This window comes from Microchirus variegatus, assembly GCF_963457635.1.
Source record: "Microchirus variegatus genome assembly, chromosome: 7".
NCBI lineage: Eukaryota > Metazoa > Chordata > Actinopteri > Pleuronectiformes > Soleidae > Microchirus > Microchirus variegatus.
This window is the reverse complement of record NC_139808.1, coordinates 14728070-14755175: the sequence shown is the minus strand read 5'-3', so window position 1 is coordinate 14755175 and position 27106 is coordinate 14728070. Positions and strand designations below refer to the sequence as shown.

Here is a 27106-nt window from a genome sequence, read left to right as displayed (position 1 = left end):
CAACATACAATTGGATTCATATTTCACTAACAATAATTCTAATTTTGTATTATTGTATTATATGATTTTAGTAAACCGTTTCCCAGAAAATTTAGCAAATCTAATCTAAAAGTAATAGTTTATGTTTATATCGGTCAGTAACTGGGTGAAACAGTGTAGAAGCACTGTATGAATGTATATTTGACTGGGTATATGTAAAACTTTAATCTAAAGGACTTTGAGTGGCCACTAAGACTAGAAAGTATATACAATTTAAATCATGACATGACGACTACTTTAAACCTTTTCTTGGTCAGGTAAAGTCTGGTTGGTAAAGGTTGAAGGTTCCCTACATTTTTTTGCACATTTACCAAGTAAGAACTTTTAAACCTGCAAAGACGATAACATGGAGACTTACTGTCTGGAATCTGTTGTGTTTTCCTCTCGCTAAATGAACACATTGATCTGCATGGTGTTAACTGTCCCTTCCTCTCTCTTTCTTCCAGTTTGGTCGGACCGAGGTGATCGATAACACGTTGAATCCAGACTTTGTGAGGAAGTTTGTCCTTGATTACTTCTTCGAGGAGAAACAGAACCTCCGCTTTGATGTGTAAGTGGGAACATTTCCAGTTCATCACACACTCACTGTAAAAAATCCTGTACTTATCCTGCTTTTATTCAAACATTGGCTCACATATTGTTTGGAGATATGACATGAGAGCTCAGGATCCAACTAGGAAGCTGTCAGGAAAAGTTCCAGAGAATACCTGGAGCATTTGCAGACATTTATGTAGTTGCATGCAGCCCCTACAGACAAATTAATTCATTCTTCTATCCAGACATTGGTGCAGGTCTGAAATTAAATACATATATCACACTTTGTGAGAGTGCAAGTGAGGACGAAACGGTACATTTGGTGTTGTTTATTCACACGTCTGTACATTTCTCTGTTTCTGTTCAAGCACTTTATGTTCAGTGAGTCACAAATCAGACTGCAGGTAGACAAATGCAGAACGGAGGGGAAAACTTCAGCCTCGTCCACCTCCTTATTTCCACACACAGAGATCGATGCCCTCACAGTGAGTTCAAAGAAGAGCCTCGGTATGTGGTCAGGCAGAGGAAGAGGCCAAAGACACAATCACTGTGTGGTCGTTATCCGTTAAAATCAAAAACTCAAGGCAGAGGCATTGATTAAACCAATCCCAATCTTCAATCCATACGTACAGGAGCTGCAGTCTGACCACATCTGTCAATTATAAGCTTCACAGTGATTGGAAGTATAATCCAAAGATTGTTAACTTGGACATCCAATTTGAAGTTATCACCTGGTAACTACGCTTATAAAAATACCCAGGATATCTTTATCTATATCGGTCAGTCTGTCCATGAAACACTGTCTAACTCCAAGTCTTCAGAATAATGATGGAGCTGATCAACTGATCATTAGATATATTATGATCAGTATGGAACTCGCTAATTAGTTTTTTTTATATTTTGAAACTTGACGGATAAGGGCACAATTCAATCTCTGCCACAAATGAAGTAGATGGAGAGGAAATTGATGTGTTCACCTTGCAGTACTAATTCTGATCTGAGCTAAAGCCAGTAAAAATCCATGTGTTTTGTCTTTTGACACAGGAGTGAATGCCAATTAAAAACTTTAAAACTGGGATTATAGAGTCTTTTGGACCAGTGGGAATGGGGTGTAAACTGTGTCACGACCGGCTCAAAAAGCCATGACAAAAGATAGTGAGACGCGGGTAAAGTAACAATTAACAATATTTATTTAAATAAAGTGCACAAATCAAATAATGCCATGAAGTGTGAATGTTTGGTTATCAGTGTGTCTGCCGATGGATGCGTGTGAGTGATGAATGCAGGGTGTTGTAAGGTGTAAAAACCAGGCCGCAGCCAACAAAACAATACAATGACCCCGGAGGATAACCAGGTCCTTCTGGTGTGAGAGAACGAGAACGACTGAGACGGTCTGCTTTTAAAACTTCCAGGAGACTGGCCAGGTGCTCCTGGTTTCAAGCCCCGCCCACTGAGATACCTGCAGACAGAAAGGGAGGGACACACAAACACACAACGCAGGCCACAGCAGAGGGCCGTCACACCCCCCTCCATAAGAAGGTGGCCCGACCTCAGCGCCACAAAGACTATATTAATAAAAGACACTATTACCCATCTTTCACCATCTTGAATAATAGTGCAACACATTTCAAACAATCAGTGCATATAATTTATACATATATATATATATATATTACCATTGGGCTCAACGCTTCACCAGTGAACTAAGTTTTGTTTTACCTGCTGAATGTTATTCACCACTGGTGCTCCTCACCATCACCATACCCTTCCGCAACCTGGTACCAAGGAAGCAATTTTAAGAGAGGAAAGGAGAGACAGGGACACCAAGAGGCAAACACACCTCCAGCTTAAGTTAAACATTGGAAATTTTACTGACAAGGTGCTCTGGACAACGCGTCTGCAACCACATTGTCAGAGCCTTTAATGTGCCGAATGTCTAACCAGTAGGACTGTAATAACAGAGACCACCGGATTAATCTATGGTTGGGACCTTTAAGCGAATTGAGAAAGGTTAAGGGATTGTGGTCGGTGTAGACCACCACAGGCACAACACCAGAACCCACATAGACATCAAAGTGTTTTAAAGCCCACACCAAGGCCAGTGCTTCCTTTTCTATGGTCGAGTAATTGAGCTGATAAGAATTGAACTTTTTCGAAAAGAAACTTAAAGGCTTTGCAACACCAACGTCGTCCTCCTGCAGGAGAACAGCTCCTGCCCCGACATGGCTGGCGTCCACCTGCAAGGAGAACAGACGATCGAACCGTGGGGCTGCAAGAACCGGAGCATCACACATCAACATTTTCACTCGATCAAAAGCCTGCTGACACATAGGGGACCAGACAAATGTTACTTTTGCCTTCAACAAATCAGTAAGTGGCGCAACTACTTCAGAGAAGTTCCTGCAGAAGCTCCTGTAGTAGCCCACTAAACCGAGAAAACGCATCAACTCTTTCTTTGTAACCGGTACAGGATAACAGGCGACTGCTTGAACTTTTTCCTTTAGAGGACGGACAGTACCCCGTCCAACCACTCGACCCAGATAAGTCACCGTTGCCCTCGCAAACTCACACTTCGCAAGGTTAATGGTGAGTCGTGCCTCGGCCAGGCGGCTGAACAGGGCCTGGATGCGCTCCAGATGTTGAGACCATGTGTCAGAGAACACAACCACGTCATCGAGATACACAGCACACCCCTCTAGGTCACCTAAAATGTTTGTCATCAACCTCTGAAAGGTTGCAGGAGCATTCCGCAACCCAAAAGGCATGACTTGGTATGAAAACAGACCATTTGACGTTATGAATGCTGAAATGTCACGTGCCCGCTGAGACAAAGGAACCTGCCAATAACCTTTTAACAAATCAAACTTACTGACAAATGTTGCCTGTCCCACCAGATCGATACAATCTTCCATACGAGGAAGCGGAAAGGAGTCAGGCCGAGTGACAGCATTAACTTTACGAAAGTCAGTACAGAACCTAAATGTGTTATCGGGCTTAGGAACTAGGATGCAAGGCGAAGCCCAACTTGAGGAGGACGGCTCAGCAATTCCATGATCCAACATGTACTGTACTTCAGTTTCCAGGCATTTACGCTTTTCAGGGTTAACACGATAAAACCTCTGTGTTATAGGCTGGGCATCCCCAACATCTATATCGTGCTCTATTAAATGTGTCCGTGTGGGTGTGTCACCAAACAAACAAGGATACATTTCAATTGCCTCTGATAAATCTGCCTGTTGGGACTCTGACAGATGACCAAGCAACACAGGTAAATTACACAAGGACTCTGAATTCTTCAGACGACCCTGCACCAGAGTGGGGTCCAAAACTGGCAAACCATCCTCCACCTCAGCTGCCACAATCTGAGGGACATGGACAGTGGACACCCTACCTGCTGAACAAAACGGCTGTGGGCCCTCCGACGAGATCGGAGCCTGCATGGTATGAGAGTCAGGAGAATCACGAGCATAATAAGGCTTCAGCAGATTTACATGACACATCTGAGTCTTTTTTCTGCGCTCAGGGGTGGAAATGATGTAGTTCAGCTCAGACACCTGTTTCACCACCTCATAGGGACCTAAAAACTTAGCTTGCAATGGAGAAGTGATTATTGGCAACAACGCTAAAACCAGGTCCCCCACACTAAACACTTTTTTCTCAGCACGCCGATCAAACACTCGCTTCATTTTATACTGTGCAGATGACAAGTTCTGATTGGCTAGCACGCCCGCTGCATATAGTCGATGGCGAAACCCGTTTACATAATCAATCAAGTTTTTTGGAATCTCCGTTTCCTTCCACTGATCACCAAGCAGAGACAGCGGCCCGCGCACTGTGTGTCCAAACACTAAATCATTTGGACTAAAACCGGTACTCTCCTGTGTAACCCCCCGAGCAGCCAACAACAACCAGGGCAGACCCTCTTCCCAATCCCCCTCCATCTCAGTACAGTATGAACGCAGCAGTGATTTCAGCGTCTGGTGGAACCGTTCAAGGGCCCCCTGGCTCTGCGCATGGTACGCGGACGCTTTGTTATGTTTTACGTGCAACTGTTTCAAGACTTGGTAAAATAAATGGGATGAGAAATTGGAGCCTTGATCTGATTGAATAACTTTCGGAATCCCAAAAACCGAAATGAACTGGCTGAGTGCGCGCACAACAGACCGCGCAGTTATCGTGCGTAATGGATATGCAGCGGGATAGCGCGTCGTCTGACACATTACAGTGAGAAGGTACACAGCACCAGACCGGGAAGGAGGCAACGGCCCCACACAATCGATGATCAAGTGTTCAAAAGGCTGACTGACGGCTGGAATAGGGAACAAAGGTGCGGGTGCTATTCCCTGGTTAGGTTTACCTGTAAGTTGGCACGTATGACAGGTTTTGATGTATTTCGCAACATCCCGCTTCAGACGCGGCCAGAAAAAATGTCGCAAGACCTGGTCATAAGTTTTCCTGACCCCCCAATGGCCAGCATCATTATGCGCCAACCTCAGTACAGCGTCCCTAAACTTAAATGGCACCACGACCTGGAAAACCGGGTCAGCAACAAAATCATCACAGTGGGAAACCCATTTTCTCAAAAGAATATTGTTATCAACAACATAGCCCCGAGAATTCTCACTCACGTCTTCTGGCGGAAGCACCTGCTCAAAAAGAGCAGCTAAGGAAGGATCAGCTTGCTGTTCTGTCTTCAGGTCCTCCAACGAAACTGAGAGGGGAACATCAGACATAGAAAATGCAATCAGCTCCGACGCGTCGTGCTTCGCACCTTTCGACTTCTGGACGTGAGCAGCAGCATCAGTATGCGCCATGGCGCGCGTCACCGCGCAGGCTGTGAAAACCTCCGGAAAATTCAGTTCACATTCGTCCGGATGTTTACTGATCAAGGGGAGAGAGGAAACAACAAGAGGCGGCGGTGAACCATTAGCCCAAACGCGGGACCCCGCTACACCATTACCCAAAATGAGCGTAATGCCCTCAATAGGCAGTGCTGGACGTAAGCCAACTGCCACCTGACCCTGAACGAGATCTGAGAATAACTGGATGTTATGCAGCGGAACCTGCAACACCCGCATGCCAACCCCCCGCACAGGAACAGTGAACCCTGTATCACTCTTGTCTGAAAAAGGCAACACGGAAGCCTGAATAAAAGAATCAAATGCAGCAGTGTCACGCAGAATTTTAACTGGCACCTTCTCCTCACTTCCCAGTAAAGAGACAAATCCACTAGACACAAAAGGTAAAAAAGCATCTAGCTCACCAGCTGCAACATCTCGCTGCAATATCCCCTTATTCAAACGAACTCCATGCACCTCGGGTGCCGACATCGCTACACAAGCACCTTTCACATGCGTCACGGGCTGTTTGGCTTTAGCTTTTAAAATATAACAATCAGCTTTCCAGTGACCTTTCTTATGACAGAAGTTGCATATCTTCTCAGGACCTCTCAGGCCACGAAACCTCCCATCAGATCTAGACGGATAAACAGAAGGAAACGCATCACTCACCCCGGCACTCTCAATAGAACCAGAGCCGCGAGCGCGCCCTTCTCCAAACGCACGCCTGTGCGTCAGGACATAGTCATCTGCCAGCGCAGCCGCTCTTATGGCAGTCTTCACTTTTTGATCGCCGATGTGGTTCGCAATATTATCAGGAATAGAATTCTTAAATTGCTCCAACACTATCAGATCACATAAATCTTCAAAAGTCTTTACCTCCAGGGCAGAGCACCAGCGCGTAAAATGAACCGACAGGTCGCGCGCAAACTCCAGGTGCGTCTGATTCTCAGCTTTCCGCCACATCCGAAAACGTTGACGGTAAGCTTCGGGGACCCGCTCATAGACCTTGAGAACAGCGGACTTCACCACCGAATAACTCTGGCTGTCAACAAAGGACAGAGATGAATAGGCTTCCTGAGCTTTCCCAGTTAAAACACATTGTAACATTACTGTGCGCGCAGACTCCGGCCACTTTCTCGATTCAGCCACACGTTCAAATAGAGAAAAAAAAGTTTCCGGATCCTTTTCATTAAATTTCGGAAGCAGCCTCAAGTTGCCAAGCATGTCAAAACAGACACCCCCGCCCCCGGGATTAATAGAGGAATTCTCCTGTTCTCCCGAAGCGCCAGAAACAGGGCTTCCACCTTTTAACAACTCAAGCCGGGACTGCTCCAAAGACAGCTTCGTTTGCTCCGTTTGGAAGCGGAGCCTGTCCAATGCCATCTGCCTCTCAGCCTCTTTTATCATTTTATCATGATCCAACTGCAACAACAACAATTCTCTCTGTTGCTCAAATGTGAGATTACTCGGCCCACCAACCGTAACCACCGGCGGAGCCAAACTCTCCGCCTTGGCTAAGCCAAGAGGTTGCGCACCGCTTATCAATACACCCATATCACTCAGATTAGCGCGCAGAATACTTTTAACAGTATCCTTTAACCGTTTATCAGAGATCTCAATATCATAATGATCTGCTATTTTCAGTAACTGTTCCTTCGTGCACTTATCTAACAACTCCTCCGCTGGAGCTTTAACAAACTCGTCCACCTCAGACATCAAAAAAGTCACACAGTTCAGAGACAAGCCCAAAAGTTACACCTCAACACCAGGAAAAACGAATGACAGCTTAGTGATCACGCGGCCCGAAAGGACCTCAGTCGGAGCGAATAATCCCCACTAACTAGACTGCCTAACCGAAACTACATAAACTGACTCACCTAGTCTTCATGCGGCTTTGCGGCGGGTATTTACGCACTAGAGACCGCTGGCCTAGGAAAGCGACCAGTTTCTGGCAACAATCCCACAACCACGGACATGCTCCCGAGACAAGCTCTAACCGCTAGCACCGCAGCACTATCGAAAAAAACAAACCCAGCGAAGCCCAAAGGAGCAACGCTGCTACAACCTACCAGGGGAAAATGGCTCCGTTACGATGTGAACACCAGCCAACATTCACTTCACCTTCAGTTTAACTAATAACTTTACCAACAATTTAATACAAACAACTTACACACATCTCACTCGATGAAACAGACCCAAAACGTCGCTACTCAAAGCGCAGATCGCTACACAAAGCCTCGTAGTACTACCAACGCTGACGTCACTCGCTCAGCAACAGCTGACGAGTCCATTGATAAATCTACCGCTCATAAAGGCATGAATGAAAACACGAGTTAAATCGCGTATGGACGAGCCCCCACTTTGTCACGACCGGCTCAAAAAGCCATGACAAAAGATAGTGAGACGCGGGTAAAGTAACAATTAACAATATTTATTTAAATAAAGTGCACAAATCAAATAATGCCATGAAGTGTGAATGTTTGGTTATCAGTGTGTCTGCCGATGGATGCGTGTGAGTGATGAATGCAGGGTGTTGTAAGGTGTAAAAACCAGGCCGCAGCCAACAAAACAATACAATGACCCCGGAGGATAACCAGGTCCTTCTGGTGTGAGAGAACGAGAACGACTGAGACGGTCTGCTTTTAAAACTTCCAGGAGACTGGCCAGGTGCTCCTGGTTTCAAGCCCCGCCCACTGAGATACCTGCAGACAGAAAGGGAGGGACACACAAACACACAACGCAGGCCACAGCAGAGGGCCGTCACAACTGTAACTGCTGTTAGTTCACCAGCTACAGCAGTTCAGCATCGTCTCCTGTGATTATCTGTTAAGTCACCACCCGTGTTTGTAAAAATGAACTTTGCTATATAGTGTTAGTCCAGGCTTAATTAGTTTCATGTTTTATATTAGAGAGATGAAAAAGAAGATGAAATGTATTGGTTAGCAATCTTGCCTTTGCAGCAAGAAGACCCGGGTTTAGTGACCCGGTCGGAACAAGGGGCTTTCTGCATGGAGTTTGCATGTTCTCCCTGTTTGTGCGTGGGCTTTCTTTTGTTTCTCTGGTTTCCTCCTGCAGTCCAAAACATGCAGATTTGGGTATTAGGCAAACTGGACACGCTAAATTGTCCGTAGGTGTGAGAATGGATGGTTTGTTTGTTGTGTGTGGCCCTTTGATGGACTGCTGACCGGTCCATGGTGTGTCCTATGTCAGCTGAGATTGGCACAGCACCCCCTTAAGTGGAGGATAAAGCGATAGAAGATGGAGGGTTGGATGAAAAAGAAGCTGGAAATGAAACTGAGATATTAGAAAATCAAGTCCAACTTTTTTTCCATTCCACACAGCGCTGAGTTTGAAGCTCTTCTCCCCTGGGACAACAGACGCCCAGCTTAGTGTGGAGTCTTAATCTCCTGACAAAATAAATCATTAATGCTAAATTATTAACTAGTGCAAAATATAACACACACACACACAGAAAATTGCATAACACACACTTTCCCTTCTTTCAATGCTGTGCATCACTGGTTTACAGACTCTGCCTGAATCATGGTCCTTTACACAGAAAATCTATTAGTAATTGTTGAGGAACTCCAAATTATACTAAGAAGGAAATAATGCAATCTAATTAACTGCACCGCAGCTTTAGGCGCATTTCCCCAAATATATTTGCCCTATAAGAATAAAGCTGAATGATGAATATTCACAGGATGGCACAAATCCATATTATTTTCCATGAGCAAACATCTGAAGATGTCTAAATCAAAGATTACCTTACACACCCTTCTCACCTTTTTCACCCCTGACCAGTTTGCATGTAAAGCAGTTATTCAAGGTCACACTCTCCTCTGTATTAGCATTCACAAAGAGATTCTGGTTTGTGATTAACCTGTCGTTTCACGAGCCGACTTACAAATGTTAATACTATGTGTAAAATAATTAATTTTCATCTTAAATGAGATGCTGTATTAAAATAAAACAAACACTCTGGCAATCCTGGATTTACTGAGGAATACATGTGGAGGAGTGTCGAGGGATGAATATAAATAGAACAAACAATTATTACAACAGTTCAACTGTATATTTCAATTCAGTTCAGTTCAAATCAAACAACTTTATTAGTCCCAGTAGGGGCAATTACTTAAAAGCAGCATCGTGAAGACAAAAACACACACACACGTTTTGGGTGATTTTGTACCCATTGTATTGCGGCTTAACTGAAGGCCAGCGATTTATTAATAAATAAAGACCTCGGCATAATCTCATGGGGGTAAGTCATTTTGATCATGTTTTACATTGTAAAGTAAATATGAAGTGGCTGTTTGTGTACAGTTGTTTTATCACCAACATAATGCTGTTTTCACACACATAAATTACTTCTCAATTATATCATGCTCAAGTTTTCTGCATCTCCGACTTTGTATTAAAAAAAACTCCTCTTTACAAAGAGACGCAGCGCAACACAATATCTGCTGGGATGTGAGGGCATGACTTCGGTTGCTAATGTTGGAAATGTAAGGACAGATTAGGTTGTGTATGTAAATGATGGACTGTGACGTGAAACGAAAAGATAAGTGTGTGGAAATGCAAGAACATCTATGCGCGGTTTGATAATCATCTCCCGACGAATATTTAATTCTCTGCGCAGTAATGCTGCACCTTCATCCACCGGATCACTTCATCCACCGGATCACCTAACCTGGTCCCGACCAGGTTAGGTGATCCGGTGGATCCGGTGGATCACATACATGGCATAGAGGCTATGTAACATACTCTGTCCGATAGAGTATGTTACCATGGTAACTGACCGAGAGCTTAAGTTACCTCTCTCTGTGAAACAGGCTAGAGTTACTCCTCTTTCTCTGGTTTGACTTACCTCCCTTTGTGAAACGGAAAACTCAGAGTTTCCCTCATTTCAGGGTTAACAGACTCAGAGTTTTCACTAAAACTGCTTTGTGAAATGGACCCCAGAGCACTCTGTCTGACTGAACTGAAATACAGTGGAAGGGGTCGCTGCTTTTGGTAGTGGTGTTGCTAAATTCACCAGACTCCTGTTTAATGTTGAGATTTTAGAAATTTCTTTGCTAAATGTTGGAAATGAATGCATGTTCTCAGGATTTTTAAGTCTTTTTAATTGATCAATAATTCGGCATTGTTCGGTTTGATTCTTGTGTCGGACGTCGCGCTCATGACTCTTCCAGTGACGAAACTCTGACCAATCAGTGGCCTGCAGTCTGTTGATGTCACAATGTATTTGCTCATCTTGCTTGGAATCTCGTCAGAGCTGGTACTAAAAAAAGTTGCATGAACCAGGTACTGTCACTAATGGAAAAGAAAACCTGCCGTGTCGAGCCGTGCTGGAACTGTCTAGTGGAAAAGCGCCAACACTGCTCAGATTAGTCGTGATTATTTTAACAAGATAACAGTCATTCAAAATGTGCTGTTGAATAAATAGGTCAGTACTAGTAATTAACTTGCTGAGATTCAGTAACTGATAATTGATCAGTAGTAATACGCCTGCATGTTTTTTTAATAATACCATGTGACCTGAATTGTATGAATTCTACCCTCAAAGCTCGTAAACAAACTTCAGTATGTTCCCAAACAACTAATATCATTCTCAAAGGAACACATTTTCTGAACCCTGAAGATACTATTATTATTGTTATTATTATTTACATGTCTACAGATGCTTGTGGCAATGAGAAGATCTTCAGCCATGTGACGTGTTGGACGTGTTTGTGTTGTCAGTGCAACACTTCATTACTTTCTGATATTTGGAAGCTGTGCAGAAAAGTTATGGCGACATGCATGGAAAATACGTTTTATCATATGATGTTATGCATTATTTCAGTAGAATACCAACACATTTGATGCAAGTTGCATTCCGGTTGTTGTTTACCAGTTTGCACCTCCATTTGTTATGCCATTGTTATGCAAGATCAGACAGCTGCTTCTCTTGGAGTTTGTGAGTAGCATCCTGTTACTTTATTTAAAGTGGGTCAGATATTTCCCAACTCCAGTTTGTCTGAAATGTGGCTTTAAAACATTCTTCTTGGTCAAAGATATGCGAATGAAACATCCTTTTTTTTAAAAAAAAAGAACAAAAAACTGATCTCTCCTTTGTTGTAGACACAGCTTCACATCACACTGGGAGAACAAAAACGGGTGTTTAGCCAGTTTACGGTGTGGCCCAGCTACAGATTGTACTTGGCCCCGGGAGGAAACTGTGGTCCTCCTGATGTGGAGCTGTGAGAGGGGATTCCAATAAAAGTGAACAGTCCAGTGGAGAAAATGAATTATTAATAAATCCCACCTACCCGTGTTATTTTTAGCTCACTCAATCACAATAGAAAAATGTGAAGCTGTACAGTGGGGTCCAAAAGTCTCTCACTACTTTCCCATTCCCTTGTATAAGTATTTTGTCTGGAGGAGAAGAGGGAGAAAAAGATGGATCTTTTAAACTGTGACAACAAAGGCAGCTCATCATGTGACACATTGGCACTGTAGTCTTTGTTAGATGTCACTCAAGTGGATGGAAACATTTGTTGGGGGATATTTTCAGCAGTGGATTACTACACATCAACAGGAGGACAGTGTATGGGGGGATGGAGTAAAACTACATAACAGTGCATACAGACCATAATAGAGCATCAGGCTTTGGACATCGCTGTTTTTGCTGTGTCCATTGTTTATCAACAGTGGGTAGTTACTGCTATATTTCTCGAACAATTTCAATGTTCTATGTTGCTGGGCAAACTCCTGCTCTAATCCACGTTAGCATTTTTATTATTTGCAGTCTATATATGGTAATAAGCTGGATTTGGTGTTGTGGTTTTGCTCTGTTGACTCAATCCAACTTTTGTGCTATGGACATAATAATATAGGAAACTAAAAGAACAACTTTCACTAATTATTTGCTTCTCAACCCAGTCACCAGGATCACATGTTGCCAAATGTATTTTCCTTCAATGTGAGCTCAACCACCAAAATTTTGCATATCAACATAATGAGTGTTCTAACTGCCTGTGGCACATTTTGTCAAAAGTGAGGAAATAAAGAGTAACCATTTCCTGCTCATGACTGTGGTTAGCACTGGATACAGTGAGTAACCTATAATTAGGTGTAGACACAAAAAGCAACTGGTTACATTCAGGAAAACATTATCACCAACACAACAACAGGATGACAATTAATTTCTCATCAAACAAATCACAAAATCCTCCATGTGAGCTGTTTGTTGTGATAGTGTGCGATGGACAGGATCGGGAGTTACATTATGTTTGTGCAGATTGGACATCAGACTGGACTTAAACATCCAAACACATTTAACAGTAAGGACACTGTCCAAGCTTCCAATCCTGTATTAGTGTGGTCTTGTAAAAAAACTCACCAGTCCAGTCCAATGGAGAACGGAACACACTGCAGCTGCCCTTAAAGAGCATAAATCTATAGCCACTAGTGCTAATTAAATCACACTGAGAGAGGAGGTGTTGCAATCATTGGTTATTGTAGACAAATGTAATTGGTGTTCTACAATTTGTCTCCGCAGCCTAAAGGAATGAATGAGACATTATTGTACCATGCAATGGTGTGCAATCGGGTGTTGTATGTGCACTGCAGTCGTGAATGAAAAAGGTTTGTGATGCAAGCTGAATTTGTAAATCGCATCATGACCACCTTCACATTCTGATTAATGAATCACTGTGTGTCTTTCCTTACAGTCCAGAAACCTGCCAATTTGCAAAGTATACATTACTTGTTTAAACATCCTGAATAAAACTTTTAATCTATATAGACATTAGACTCTGTAATGCTTTTAATTGTCTCGGAATGTTATTAGGAGCTAAGTTCTAAAGGTCACACCAGTGTGTCTCAAAAAGTTCACAAGTGCTGTAAATACAAACTAAGTAAAATTCCCATATGTGCTCAGAGATGGAGAAGAAACACTAGACTGCTCTGTAACAGCCAAACGGGGAAATACTGTAATTCTTGTACATCTTTGACTGATTTGAGAAAAATGGACAAAGATGTAAGAGGTGAATTTTAAGAAAACAGACTTTAAATCAGGGTTAAATCTGTTCAAGTGCTGCGATGGGAGGAGCCAAAGCGTATCAACAGAGGCTATAAAAAGGTTGTCGGGTTGATCACATGACATTTGATTATAATTAGCAGCAGTCTCATCATCATCTCTCTTTACCATCAATTGTCTGTTGTGTAGCATGTGAAAACAAGTTGGTAAATGCACTTTTATATAGTAGACTATGGCTGTATATTTATATTTGTTACAACCACAGTACAGCCCAACAGGAATTCTCCCGTTGACATATTATATTGAAGACCAAAACAACCATGTCGACAGTCAAGACCCATTCAGTGTCTCTCTACCGTTAATTAACTTCTAGATATTTAATTCTTTTCGCTGACAGAGCATACATTTACTTTTCTCATCAGTATAAAAAGGCACTGATCTGCATTTTGCATTTTGTTTTTCTGGCTGTTATCTTTTTATTTGTGGGTCAAATCCCACAACAGGATCTGTGGAGTATGCACAGAGCACTTGGGTGTTAGTCTAACTAACTAACCAACCAACTATCTAACTATTTTAAAGGTGTAGTTTTAGTCGTACTGATACAATTATGCATGTTTTTTTTCTTCATAATATCTGTACTTTAAAATGATGATTTGCAGAGCCGGCACCCAGGGAGCCCGAAACTTTGCATAACAACAATATGATTCCACTGCACTAATCACCACCATGGGGAATATATGATTCAGCTGAAATTACCTTGCTGCACATTTTGCAAGGCATAAAGCTCTTAGTGCATATTTCTAAATGCCTTAATATTATGCCATGAATAAATGGTTATGCAAGTTTTTAATAAACCAGGTTCTCCGAAGGCTCCGCTTTAGAGGATGGCACATTCTAAATCTCCCAGTACAGATTCTGATTCGATGCAGCTCAAAAGTGTGAATCTCAGTCCCCAGACACACAAACCCAAAACATTAAAACCATTCCTCAAGAAAAGCAAATACAAACGCATATAAAAAGAAAAACCCCAAATGTGAACGAAGAAGAGCAGAAAGAGGAATAATATGATATTAGCTGCCCTAAACAAGACATTATGATAAACTATGCCTGGGCAGGGCAGGTATTCACGTGTCCTGACATGTAAAACACTCGTCTGAACTGGGTCTAAGGGCAAAAGAATAATCTGACTATAGAAGCTGGTGCTCAAAGTTCTTTATGTGGCATGCACTGATGAATACAAAGAAATGAAAGAAGGGAGAGCGATTTGAAGAACTGTGAATGTAAATCACTTCTACTGTATATCAAAACTCAAACACTTTTTTCACCCGGATTTCTGACTCACATTTCTGCCACCTGTCCTGTTAATGAAGGTCATTAGATTTTTGCAACTTAGCTGGCACCTCTGCTCTGAATCTCTTTTTGTCATTGCACTCGGGTTTGTCCTTCTGTGCAGTCATTTAATTTGATCTGGGGGTTCAATGGGATGTTGCTTGAGCAAGTGTGGGGGGTGAAAGAGACTTTGAAATCTGGTGGTGATTGTGGATGGAGATGTAGTGTGATGAAAGTAAGTGTAGCAGGTTATGGAGTGACTGTTGTGAAAGGTAGCGAACACAGTTTTTGAGGCAGAATGCAGTGCCACATACGGTAGTATATGTAGATGGTGACTCTTGCGTTACCTCTCAATTCTATCAGTTCCATTAGTCTGTGCCGGCTTTACCTCCCTTTTCAAAGCCTTATAACCCAACAATGTGTATGTAGCAAATCTATTAGAAATGAAACCTAGGAAGCAGCAGGAAACGAAAGCAGTTCACTGCAGTTATATTCAGTTTCCAAATAACTTCATTTATAACTTCTAAATCAGTTTTAGTATAGGTGTAAATTCAGAAACTATTGTGTCGGTTAAAATAAAAATATAGTCATACACAAATCCTGTACAAACCTATCTGGGTAAGATTAATTGACAAAAAGCTGAGTTTCTGTTGTATTCATGTTTTATCACTCAGTGCAGCTCATGTACTGTAAGTCTGCTTGTTGTTATTACAGTCAAACCACAAAACTCTCACACTTGGCCTACAGAAATACAGCAGAGATCACTCACAATGGATTTCTGACCATTACTGCTCCTGAGATGTTTGTGTCCACTCCTGCTTACACCTGCACACAGTTTGTGCTTTATTGATTATGTGTTAGTCTCCCATGCTGCAGGAAAAACAGAGGCACTTTACTTTACTGTTTTTGACAAATTGAAGAGCTTAACTCAACCCTGAGATTGATGTGGTAGTTGATATGACTGATGCTCGGTTAACTTAAGAAGGCCATATTTATGGTGGTCATGTGATTGGCTATTATTATTAACGAGCAGTTGAAAAGGTATAACTAATAAAATGACCAGTAGTTTCTGTGTTTTTCTGTTTTAAATGTAATTTTTTTTGCACATATTAATTAGGTTTATATATGTTAATGTTATTTGTGCTCATGACTTTCATAAAATGCACATTAAAAAACAACAATTTCAATAGATAACTGTTATTTTCACTGTTGCACTGCAATGAGAAAAGTGTTTTTTTTTTTAATTGCAGGTACAACGTGGATACGAGAAGCTCCAACCTTTCAAAACATGTAAGCAGTTTTTGGCAGATCCCATTATTGATGGACATGGTACAGTATATGGAGGACTGACACTAATAAGAAGCAGTTGAAAAAGCATGAGGAGTTGAACATATATCGTAATATACACTTACACACACACACAAACAAAGGCCTGCTGTGAATTCAACTGACAAAATGTCATTTATTTGACATTGTATCTCATAAAACTATTTAAGATGCATGTAAATAAAATGCAGGAAGTCTGAGGAGGGATCTGTATGTCAGGATGGACAGACGCACAGTAGGTGTAAGAAGTATGGAGAAAAGAAGACTGAAAACTGTTTCTCTTTAGTCTTGTGATCAGGATTTTTAAGGCTCATCTAAAAATACAGCTCGATAAAGCACAGGAGCCATTGTGAGCATAACTCCTCCTCAAACACTGAAAGGATATAAAAACACTCACCGCGCTTCATCAGCGCTTTAACCGTCACTGCACCTGCTCCCACGCGACTGCCTTTTGTTTTGCCAGCCAGCTGAGATGTCTTTGTCCCTAAAATGTGTCTTCCCGGGATGCACAAAAGAAAAGCTCTGCCACTTCATTTGAAAGCGTCTATAGATCTGAGAACAGCAGAACAGAATGGAAAGAAGAGCAGACTCCTGCTGTCAGGCTGCGATGTATGTTTGGCTGCTCCAGTTGACCGTGGTGACCCCCAGTGTTTCAGAGCAGAGAAAGTTGCTGAATTTCACATGATATGAGACCAAAATTCAAACACTTAGCAACTTGTTTAATTACTAAAATTTGGCAAGGTGCTTAGTAGCAGATTTTTCTGTGGGCTGACAAAATCATTGCTTTGCTGGTACTTTAAAAGCAACTCCTTTCACTCTGATGTAATCCGTCACATCTCATTTTGTCACTGTGTGTCAGCGACTTTAATATGAACAGAATACAACATTTTAGGCTTGAATTCATAATCCTGCTAGCGTCCTGCTAATTACTTTTATTATATTTATGCCAATTTACTCACCTCACATATACTGTTTCGGAGTTTTCAAACTTTTCAGCCCCTGAGCGCCAGAATAACTTGGTTGGGCTCATCCATTATGCCAAACACATCGTAATGATTCATGTGTTGCAGTAAATTGGCTTGTTGCAAATTGTCAGTCAGTCTGTCAGAAACACCTCAAGGATGATGATAATTTTTTTTACTTCAATTTTACCACTACCATCTGTATGGTTTTATAACAAATTGGGCTAAAATACAATATTTATAATTCAAGTATCTCAGGTTGGAACAAGGCTGGATTTTAGATGGCTGAGATTATTTACTTATATTTTATCTTAGCATACATGAGCATGACCACACACCTTTTAATCACATAAGCATTCAAATCACAAATGTGAAGAGGAAATGTTACAGTATGTGGGTAAAGTTGTAAATGCTGAAACAACAAAAAAAAATCATATTGTGTATTATTATTATCATTGTAATGTATTAACTTATTACTTACTGCTTGTTGTTCATTCTGGGATCATAAAAGCCTCTTTTTAATTTAATCATTTCGATTATATAAGGAGAACAAATACTTTCTAACATCCTACAGGGGTTGATGATAGTAACATTTAAAAAATTATCTATTATGTAAAATGAGTCTAATAATAATTTTAAAAAATAATGTGGAAAATTACAGAGCCTTTATCTGACAGAACCTCTGTTTCATATGAAATAAAAACAATCTGTTTTTAATTACAACTTGAAGATTTTTCATCATCTCTTTCCAGCTTTCCCTCTAACTTGTGTCTGCCTTTCTTTCTGCATCCCTGCCTGGACGAGCAGAAGGTAGGTCTCCTTATGTTTAATCTTTCTTTGTTATGAGCTGGTCTTGGCCATGAAAAAAAAGCACTGTGTGAAACATACAGCTGGTTCACTTCTGTGCTGTCTCTTTCTGCTGCTGCTTACGTGATTGGAAAGGAAAGTAATAAATAACAAACATCTGGGCTGGATTTAGGGAGGATCTCCTCTGTGAGACCAAGACTGTTGTCTCAAGAGCCCACAACACAATCAGACATCCTCCTCTCTATCACCTGCTTCCTTGCATCGCAGCATTTTGTAGATTGTTTTTATGATGATAATCTATTTTTTAAGTGACATTTCATGATAGTCTTAGTCTATACTAACATGGACCTGGATAATGCGATTCATAGTCCGATTTCTCCTGCATGTATAAGCTTAGTCAGACTGGAGTTGGTGTTGGTGTTCTGCACCTGCACCAGAATTTCCTCCCCGGTCTGTGACCCTGAAGTAGAAGGAGACAACGTATAAACTGCAGTACAAATCATACGGCAACAATACACAGCCAATAAATAGATTTTCTCCTCCATATGTTCAGTATACTTGGACTCTGCAAGTTGTCCAATTGATGGTCTTAGTCGGACTACGGCTCGATTCAACTGTGCATGTAAACGTACTGAGTTGTTAGTGAGGCCAAAGCAGAGAGAAATATATGAAGAAGACTATGACTTTGACTGAAGAAAGAGTCTTTCAACTGCAGCTTCATTTGTTGACTGAGAAACTGCACTGAGTTGAACCAGAGAAGAATAGTCCACTGGTTAGGGGATGCGGTGGACGTTACTGTGTTGATTTCACTAAAAAGTGAACCATCTTTAAATGAGTATAACAAAATTTAACCTTGTTTTTTCCCTGGATTTATTGTCTTTAGGTCAGATAGGTTCTGATCCACTGACTTAAGTTCTACAGGCCAAGCCAGAGCACAGCACCATTCCACGACCATTCATTCACATGTAAACGACACCAAGCTGCCGCACGCACACACGCACACACACGCACGCACGCACGCACGCACGCACGCATACACACACACACACACACACACACACACACACACACCTCTCGACAAACATTAGCTGTGGATTACTTGATAATCAGCTGATTATGCAGGAGGCATCTGATTACTAGGCTCATTAATAATACATTTCCTGACCTCCTATCAAGGTTAAAATTTGTTCTATTGTATTATATTATTATACTATCACAGAAGATACAGCACACCAAATGTCACCATTTGCTTTCACATGTTTTTTTCTTCTATTTTCACTATGATGAGCCCCTTTACACTAATACACTCCTGCTATGTATATAATTAAAACCTGAGTTAAAACCACACGGTCATTCAATGACCGTGTGGATCTTCTTTGATATAAATAAATATAAAAATATCACACATACATGGTTGTCCAGTCTCAGTTGATGCTCCACTGATGAGGTGCTGCATGTGCAACCCACTGTATTAAGTGGTATTGATTGTGAACTGTGTCTCCTCTCCTTTGTGAAGGACTTCCTGGGTCAGACCTTCTGCACGTTGGGGGAGATCATCGGCTCGACTGGCAGCAGACTGGAAAGGACGCTTTCGTAAGTACAGTGTACATCTGATGTCAGAAGCAGCAAAGGTTTCCCTTGAAGTTTATTATCTCTGATATCTTTAAAAAAAAAAACAAAAAAAAAAACATGTTTGCAGCCTTTTCTTAGTGTAAACTGGTGTGTTGTAAAATGCCCACTCCCTGCACAAAAGCACAACCACATTTCAAGACACAGTTTACAGTTCCCTGTTCCAATCTGACACTGTGTCGTCACAAGTGTGGGGTGTGAGCTTGTATGTCCTGATTTTCCTTGTGAGCTGTCACACCAGAGTATTTGAAGTGTTTGCACCTGCTTGCATCTGCCCTGTTTGTTTGTTTTTTCAAGTCTTCATGATGTGTCAGAAATATTAAGATGTTGGCTTCTCAGATGTGCACATCCCAGTTTCTGTATCCTATCTACTTTCTTTCACTGTGTCAACTGTTTTACATTAGAACTATCAGGTTAATACCACACTCTTTTTATTCTAAGTACTTCACACAGAAATTTTAATATCAAAGGCACCAAATGAAATATAAACTTACTGTATATGTACCTAATAATATGTCCGCGTGTGTGTGTGTGGTTTTCTGCTGCTGTATCCCCTCTGCTTCAAGGTTTGACTTGTTATGGTCTTTTGCATATGGTTTCTGCCTATTTATTTTATTTGAATTTCTGTTGCAATATTTTGAACCAGTTTAGTCATTCTCCTCTGGCCTCTGCAGCCCACTGGATATGTTCTGTAAATTCTAGAGATGGTTGTGTGTGAAAATCCCAGTAGATTACCAGTTTCTGAAACATTAACATTTAAATCACCCTTTTTCCCATTCTGATGCTCAAGTTAAACTTCAGCTGGTCATCTTGACCATGACCAAGACATTAGATTTTACAGTCTACTGCACTTTGGCTACTTGTACAGGAGAGTTGGAGCTGCCTGGTGAAGGAAACCGCAGCAGCTGTGATACTGGCATGTGGTCAGGCATTGTTTTGCATTCTGTTGGAGTAGCTTGTGTCATTATTGGAAGACAACGTTTGTAACAGGCCACAATCCACAATATAATTGTGCAGTCCTTCTGAATGACCATGTTTATTTTTGGCAGGAGAATCCACTTCTCAAACTTTTCACAGGCTATTTCAATCATATAACTGTGAGCAGCCATTCTACTTTGCTAACATGATGTAGTCGTTGTTCTTCTGTCTTGCCTCCTCAGTCGTGACATAAAATGTGTGCAGTGGGAGTGGGAGAGTTGTGGGAGACACAGAATCAAACTATACTGAGAAACAGAGAGGGGGTCCTGTAGAGCTGATAGGCTTAATCATTGTGTGACCTCATGACGTTGCTTTGAATGAAGCAGACATCGGTTTATATTTAAAAGTTACTCACTACAGTATTAACAAGTAGTTTTGTACTTTAATAAAATGGCCAGTGAGTGTAATGAAATACAACTGAAATAAAATATCACATTTTAAGTTCATTTTGAAACTAAAAGGAGAATCTTTGGCTTAATCTTGTCATTATGATGCTTAAACTATTTGGACAGTGCAGTGGTGTTAGAAGCACAACAATATCCATACTGGTATTGGTTCTATTCTTGCTTTAACCATGTTGTTCTCTTGTTACCAGAATCTAGTTTTCATGGAAAATTACTTTTTTTCTCTCCCATTGCTTCTTTCTAAAGCAATAATGTTACCCAAGCTACGTTATTCTGTGACGCACATCCGTTCCAGTGGCTTTTCAGTATAACATTGTGAATTTGTAGTCATCACTGTTTCCTCAGGAGCTGGTTTTGTATAACAAGCACCCCTGCATGAAAAACACCCAAACCAGTTGCACTTACATCACATTCATTTGTCACACTATATCTTTCTTTTTGTTCACACACAAAAAACATGGTTTTGTTTAAAAAAAAAAAAAAAAATCAAAGATTTAAATTTGGTACAAATAAAAAATAAATAAATAATAATAAATACTGAAGCAGATGCATGAAACTGAGGAGAGGTGAAGAAGTAGTAAAGGTTGCGGTAATATTACCGGTAAGCATTGAAAACTGCCTCCCCTCCCGGAAATATCATCCAGTGCTGATGAAGTTCTGAGTGTCAGACATCGACCTTTGATCAATCTATCACCTGGACTGACAAGATGACATGTTCTCTTCCCACCTCGCAAAGAGCAGAGGAACATGTGGTGTGTTTGCCAGAGGCAGAGGAGAGAGCCCCTATTTCACCAAGCTTTTTCTTTGTGTGTTTTAAAGGACCGGGGGTCTTCTACGTGTTCTGCCTTTAATTACTAATAGACACTGTCAGCATGATAGGCTGAGCCCTAACATACGATTTTGGCATTTTTGTGTCCCGTTTGAAGGCTGATCAAGTCGTTTTTAAAAAGACAAGATGAAAGTCTTTTGACAGCTTTTTTTTTTCTGTTTTGAGACCAAAGGGGAATTAAATCTTCTCGTCATGCTTGGTGTGTCCAAGCTATTACATTAATTGATGATTGAAAACCATTCATTAAAATGAAAATGCATAAACAGCCCTGACGGTGTGTTGGAAAAAAAATCCCCCTCCTCTACAGAGTCATAAAGCAGACACTTAATGATTGGCCTCTTATAAATCATCTTCCGCTCCTTCATCTTCAGTCTGAAACCTTTGATTGGGCTGCTTCTCCCGCGTTGTCGTTTATCATCGTTGAAGCATGCAGGAGCATTTCCTAAATCAGACAGCTTGTCAGTGAGAGGACTGGCGAGAGAGACGAGGGTTGTATTCACATGAGGCAAAGTGCATCTTATTAGATGACACCAACCTGCATGGAAGTCTCATGTCGGATTACACAGCACACAGCTGCAGTGTTGCATCAAGTCTTTGTGGACAGAGCCATGCAGAGGCTCATAAAAACCACCAAAAACATCACTGGTTGTCCCATACGCTCTCTGGAACACACTGTGCCAGGATGCTACATTTAATAGCAAAACTATGCTATATGTGCACCTACACTTTTAACATCTTTCATCTTTTGAATTGAAGGCAACTGTTCATTGCTTCACAAAGTAAACAGTCTGTGCATCACACAGCAACCACACCCGATCTTACCCTTAAAAAACTAACTCAGAGACCTGAAAAGGCAACTGAGTAAAAACAGCCTACAACAGGGGTGTGGCCTACGGGCGAGAACCGGCCCACCAGAAGGTCCAATCTAGCCCACAAGATGAATTTATATTAACTCTTGTAAGAATGATGCGGCCCCTTTGAGAGCCGGGCAAGAATGATGTAGTTACGCATACAGTAATTCCTCATTTGTCCCTTTGGGTCACATTTTTATTAGCTCCCACTTTAGTTTCAGGAATACTACATAGATGTGTAGTAAAACTAATATCTCGATCTTGACACGTTCTAATCATGTGTGAAATACTGTAATTTTTTAAGTTCCTGTGACTAACGGTTTTGAACCTTTTGTAGCTTCACTGTGATCTGTAAGTGTAAATGGTAATCTTAAGCATAACATCTTTTTGTGAAAAGATTCATTAATGTACAACAAAGGGAAGACATTGGAGTTCTTGTTGTTTATATGTTAAAATGCTATTATTTTACTTATCCGGCCCACTTGAGATCAGACTGCTCTGTATGTGGCCCCTGACTTAAAATCAGTTTGACACCTCTGCTTTGCATGAATATTCACACAACTCCCAAAGTATATACAGTAAGGTCATTAACACCTACTGCAAACACAAAGAAAATAATGCCATACAACAAAATAATTACAGTGCTTAAACTGCTTACTGCTGCACTGGCCAGAGAAGCACATACATTTCATTGTATACCTGATGTGCAATGACAATAAAGCTTCTATTCTATTAGTTACATTAGTTGAATCTGAATAAAACAAACATGGCTGTGATATTATAGCACTGTGCAATTTTAATTAACATTGCAGCTGCAAGGATAGAAACTACTTAGCCACTCGCCGACAATTAAAATACAGTATTCTATGGTTCAGGGCTTTGTCACATGAATCATTTTTTATCAATCTCGACAAATGTAAAGTCTTACTCTTACTTACTGCAGTTATTTTAAATACCTCATACCGACCAGGCAAAATTATGTCTTTTTCGAAAATAATGAGATCCAGCTTTCATATTTATGAGGTGTTGGAATAATGAGAACATGTAAATGTTGCTACAGTATTATAAATGATGCCACAACCTAAAGACCGTCACTTTAGGGTTTTGAGGCTTTGCAGTGTAATGAAGGCTAATACAGGATCAGACTGAAAGTATGTGTGAGTTAATCCTCTCTACGCGTTATATATAACCTTATCTTTATCTTATCTTAACCATAAAATCATGCCTGAGAGGATGTAAGAAAACAAAACTGTGGAGTAAAGGATTATTGTGTAAAGACAGAAAACAGCATCTCTCCAGTTTTCTACTTAAGCGTGTCTAAAAATATGGTTTTATGAAGCATAATTATAGCATAACTCCCCCTTTAAACAGTGTAAAGATATAAAAACACTCGGCACACTTTATCAGCAGTTTACCCATTCACTTTGTACTTATTTATTTATTGTTTATTTAACAGTGACAATACATGTAACATTACAACAAAATGGAAAATGTAATGCATGTAAGTCATCTAGCTCCAGCTAATTTGCGGTCTTTGTTCCAGGAATAAAACACTAAATACAAGGAAACGATACAATGAATACAATAAAACAGAGATAAATGGTAAGTGAAGGTGTTTTCATGTGTTCACGTGTGGTACAGTAATGTCCACGTCTCTGCTGCTGCTTTAGACAAACATTTTATCTTTCACACTAAACATCTTCAGTTCTGTATGACATTTAATTTCCTGTGGTGGTGAATTCTAACGGTGCGTTCCTTTCACTGAGAGGGATGATTGTCTGAATAATTATATTATTACACATTTGTACACATTTTTTTTAAAGATGATGTAGTTCAGTTCTTTATTTTCTTGATTTGTGAGAGATAACACATCTTCAGATGAAAACCTGTAATGATGCATTTTATGATGACGCATCATGATTTCATTTATACCTATAATCTAAATATGTTTTAGCTCATGTCCGATAGGATGGAGAAATATGTTTTCTGACAGTTTTTCCCACACCATATTTTTTGTTGACCTTGACTTGGACTGATCCAGACAGGAATCCTCTTGAGATCCGCTCCCGAGTCAAAACTTCTTCTGTACATGTTCCCATTAAACTCCTTATCCTTTTGGAAAGGTCGTTCACAATGTCATCAGGACTCACCTGAGGAGGATGTAAAAGAACCTGATGCTTTGAGATTCCTGCCTCACGAGGCTTAGGCATGGAATCATCATTATCATCATCATTCATATGTAACAAAGCTGAAATTGACCGTCTATCTTCACACTCATTAACAATTGCTGACATTTTGCTGAAAAGACACAAACTGGAAACTTAAAACTGCTTAAAACTAATCAGAAACACACAAACGAAGTACAAAATTATAAATCATTTAAAATGAGTAAATATTCATGTATCTCTTCGGGACAGTTCAAAGTCATTGCTGATCCCAAATCAATCCCCATGCCACAAAATCTAACATGTTTACTTTCGAGGAGATCAACCTCCTGAGCCAAATATATTCTGTTCCCACAGCGATGAAATCAACATTAATCATTCATGCATCAGTATGAGTAATTGCAAATTGCTCAAATCTTGATTTGTATTCCCCCGAGCTTTTGATGATGGATCGTTCTGACACATCAATATCTTTAATAGCGCTTAGTATCAGAATGTTGGCTTTTTGATGTTCTTTAAAATTATGTTTTTATACAACTACACACTGCAGCAGGAAGTACATTTTGTTGCGGTTACATTTGATGAAAAACATTGTATTATGAACGACGTTAAGTTTTTGACCGGGTTTGTCTGTCTGTGAGCAGCATAATGCGAGAAATAAAGTGTGGATTTTTATGAAAATATCTGGGGTTGGAGGTGATAAAACCAAAAAAAGATTAGATTTTGGAGTCGAGTTCTTATTCTTAAAGCAGACCTAGACCGGAAGTTCCAATTAACGTTGTTTTTTAGTGTGCATCTGCGTCATTACCTTGTTTACGAAGCCCTGAAGTTTCGAAACAAACAGTTCAGCCATTGCTGAGAACAATGTGTTTAATTGTAATCTCGGGCTCAGCGAGATCTCTGAAAAACCTCGGTCCGGTTACATAAACGGCAGTTCTCCTGAACAGCAGATCCTCCTGCTCCTGGCACTAGTCCGGGTACATCCGGTTGCGTACTTTGAACCACAGAAGAAGAATAACGTCCGTTGTGGAGCGACAGTGTCTTCTGACTCTGAGTCTGACTCCGGGTCAAAGTCATAAAAGGGACTGCGGCGGGGTGTCGTGACGAAACTATTTTTAAACACTGTTAAAACAATGTTTTGATAATGAGTAGCAGTGCATCCACCGTTCCAGAGGGGGGAGCTGCGCTTCTGAGAGCGGTTGTGCTGAATATGTCACTTCCGAGTATTGGCCAATCACAAGACAGTTGGGAAGGCTCTATGCCGGCTGGCCAATCACAACACAGTCTGTCTTCTGGGTGTGAGATTTCAGTCTGAAATATCACGGCTGAGAAACAGCTTCAGAAAAGAGGATTTCTATCGGCTCGTTTACAGCGAGTAGGAGGTTTTTACCATAAAAATAAGTTAATGTATGTAAGTAGACCTCCATAACTCACATGTGCAACAGGACCACTCTGTGAGCTTTAATTTAGATTTTTGATCTAACAACGTAATGACGGTAGTTAGTGCAAGAGTATCGGGTTAAAAGTAAAAGTTGTTAGAAATATATAAGACAAAGTAACGTACAGATCGTGCATTTTGTATAGTGTAGTGTGAAGTGTAGTTTTTCAAGTGAAAGCCAGTGTACGTATATGTGCATGTGGTCTCGTTATTTGTTGATCCTTGTGCTCGCTCAGCTGGCAACTGCTGTGTTGAAGCGAGCTGTCTTTTTGGGTAGGTGGGGGTCAATGGGTGCAACAGACCCAAAACACCAAACCAAAACACCATTGTCATCAGTGAAGCCAATATTTCAACATGTGTTCTTAATCTCTGATCACATGCATATGATGTCATTATATGACTCAATACAATACTTTATTATAATAATAATGTTATTTTATAACAGATCACAGACCAGGCTCTTGCACTAATCTAAAGCATGTCATCAAACCACAAAACTGTCTATTATTGTAGTAGTCATGTCTTCGTAAATTTTTTTTTGTAATATTCAATTTTTGTGAGTATAGATACTGGATAATTGGACTTGCTTGAGTTATCAGATGTTTCGTCATCTTATTTAAGAGGCTTTGTCATTTCATGTATGAGAGATGAAGATAACAAGTCCAGTTACCAACTGTCTACACTCCTGAAAATGTTGCACTCACTACATTTTGTGCAGCCAGATCATATTTGGTGAGGCAACAAATACCCTCCAAACAATCAGAATTAGATATTCTCTATTCTCTAGATCTATTTTGTTTCAAACCACTCTGGCCATTCTCCTCTGACCTCTGTCATCCTATACAAGCTGCACTGTTCTCCTGCGCTTAAGACGACATCAGAGCCATGGCGAGGATCTATTTTCAGATGCTGGGTTGGGGAGAGGAAGAGAGCTGTGTGGCATTTAGC

At 40.7% G+C, this 27106-nt stretch overlaps 2 protein-coding genes across 2 annotated transcripts in view; both read left to right on the top strand.

Moving 5' to 3' along the window:
* Positions 1–27106, top strand: part of LOC310929205 (copine-9-like) — a gene marked incomplete at both ends in the record, with an annotated part of 119376 nt that overhangs the window by 33703 nt on the left and 58567 nt on the right. The window contains 3 exons of the mRNA XM_083891927.1: positions 486–589; positions 16020–16059; positions 19381–19457. Coding sequence (XP_083748053.1) covers positions 486–589; positions 16020–16059; positions 19381–19457 — 221 coding nt within the window. The remainder of the gene's footprint in view (positions 1–485; positions 590–16019; positions 16060–19380; positions 19458–27106) is intronic.
* mtmr14 (myotubularin related protein 14) overlaps positions 1–27106 on the top strand; it is a 123732-nt gene that overhangs the window by 60815 nt on the left and 35811 nt on the right. The window lies entirely within an intron of this gene.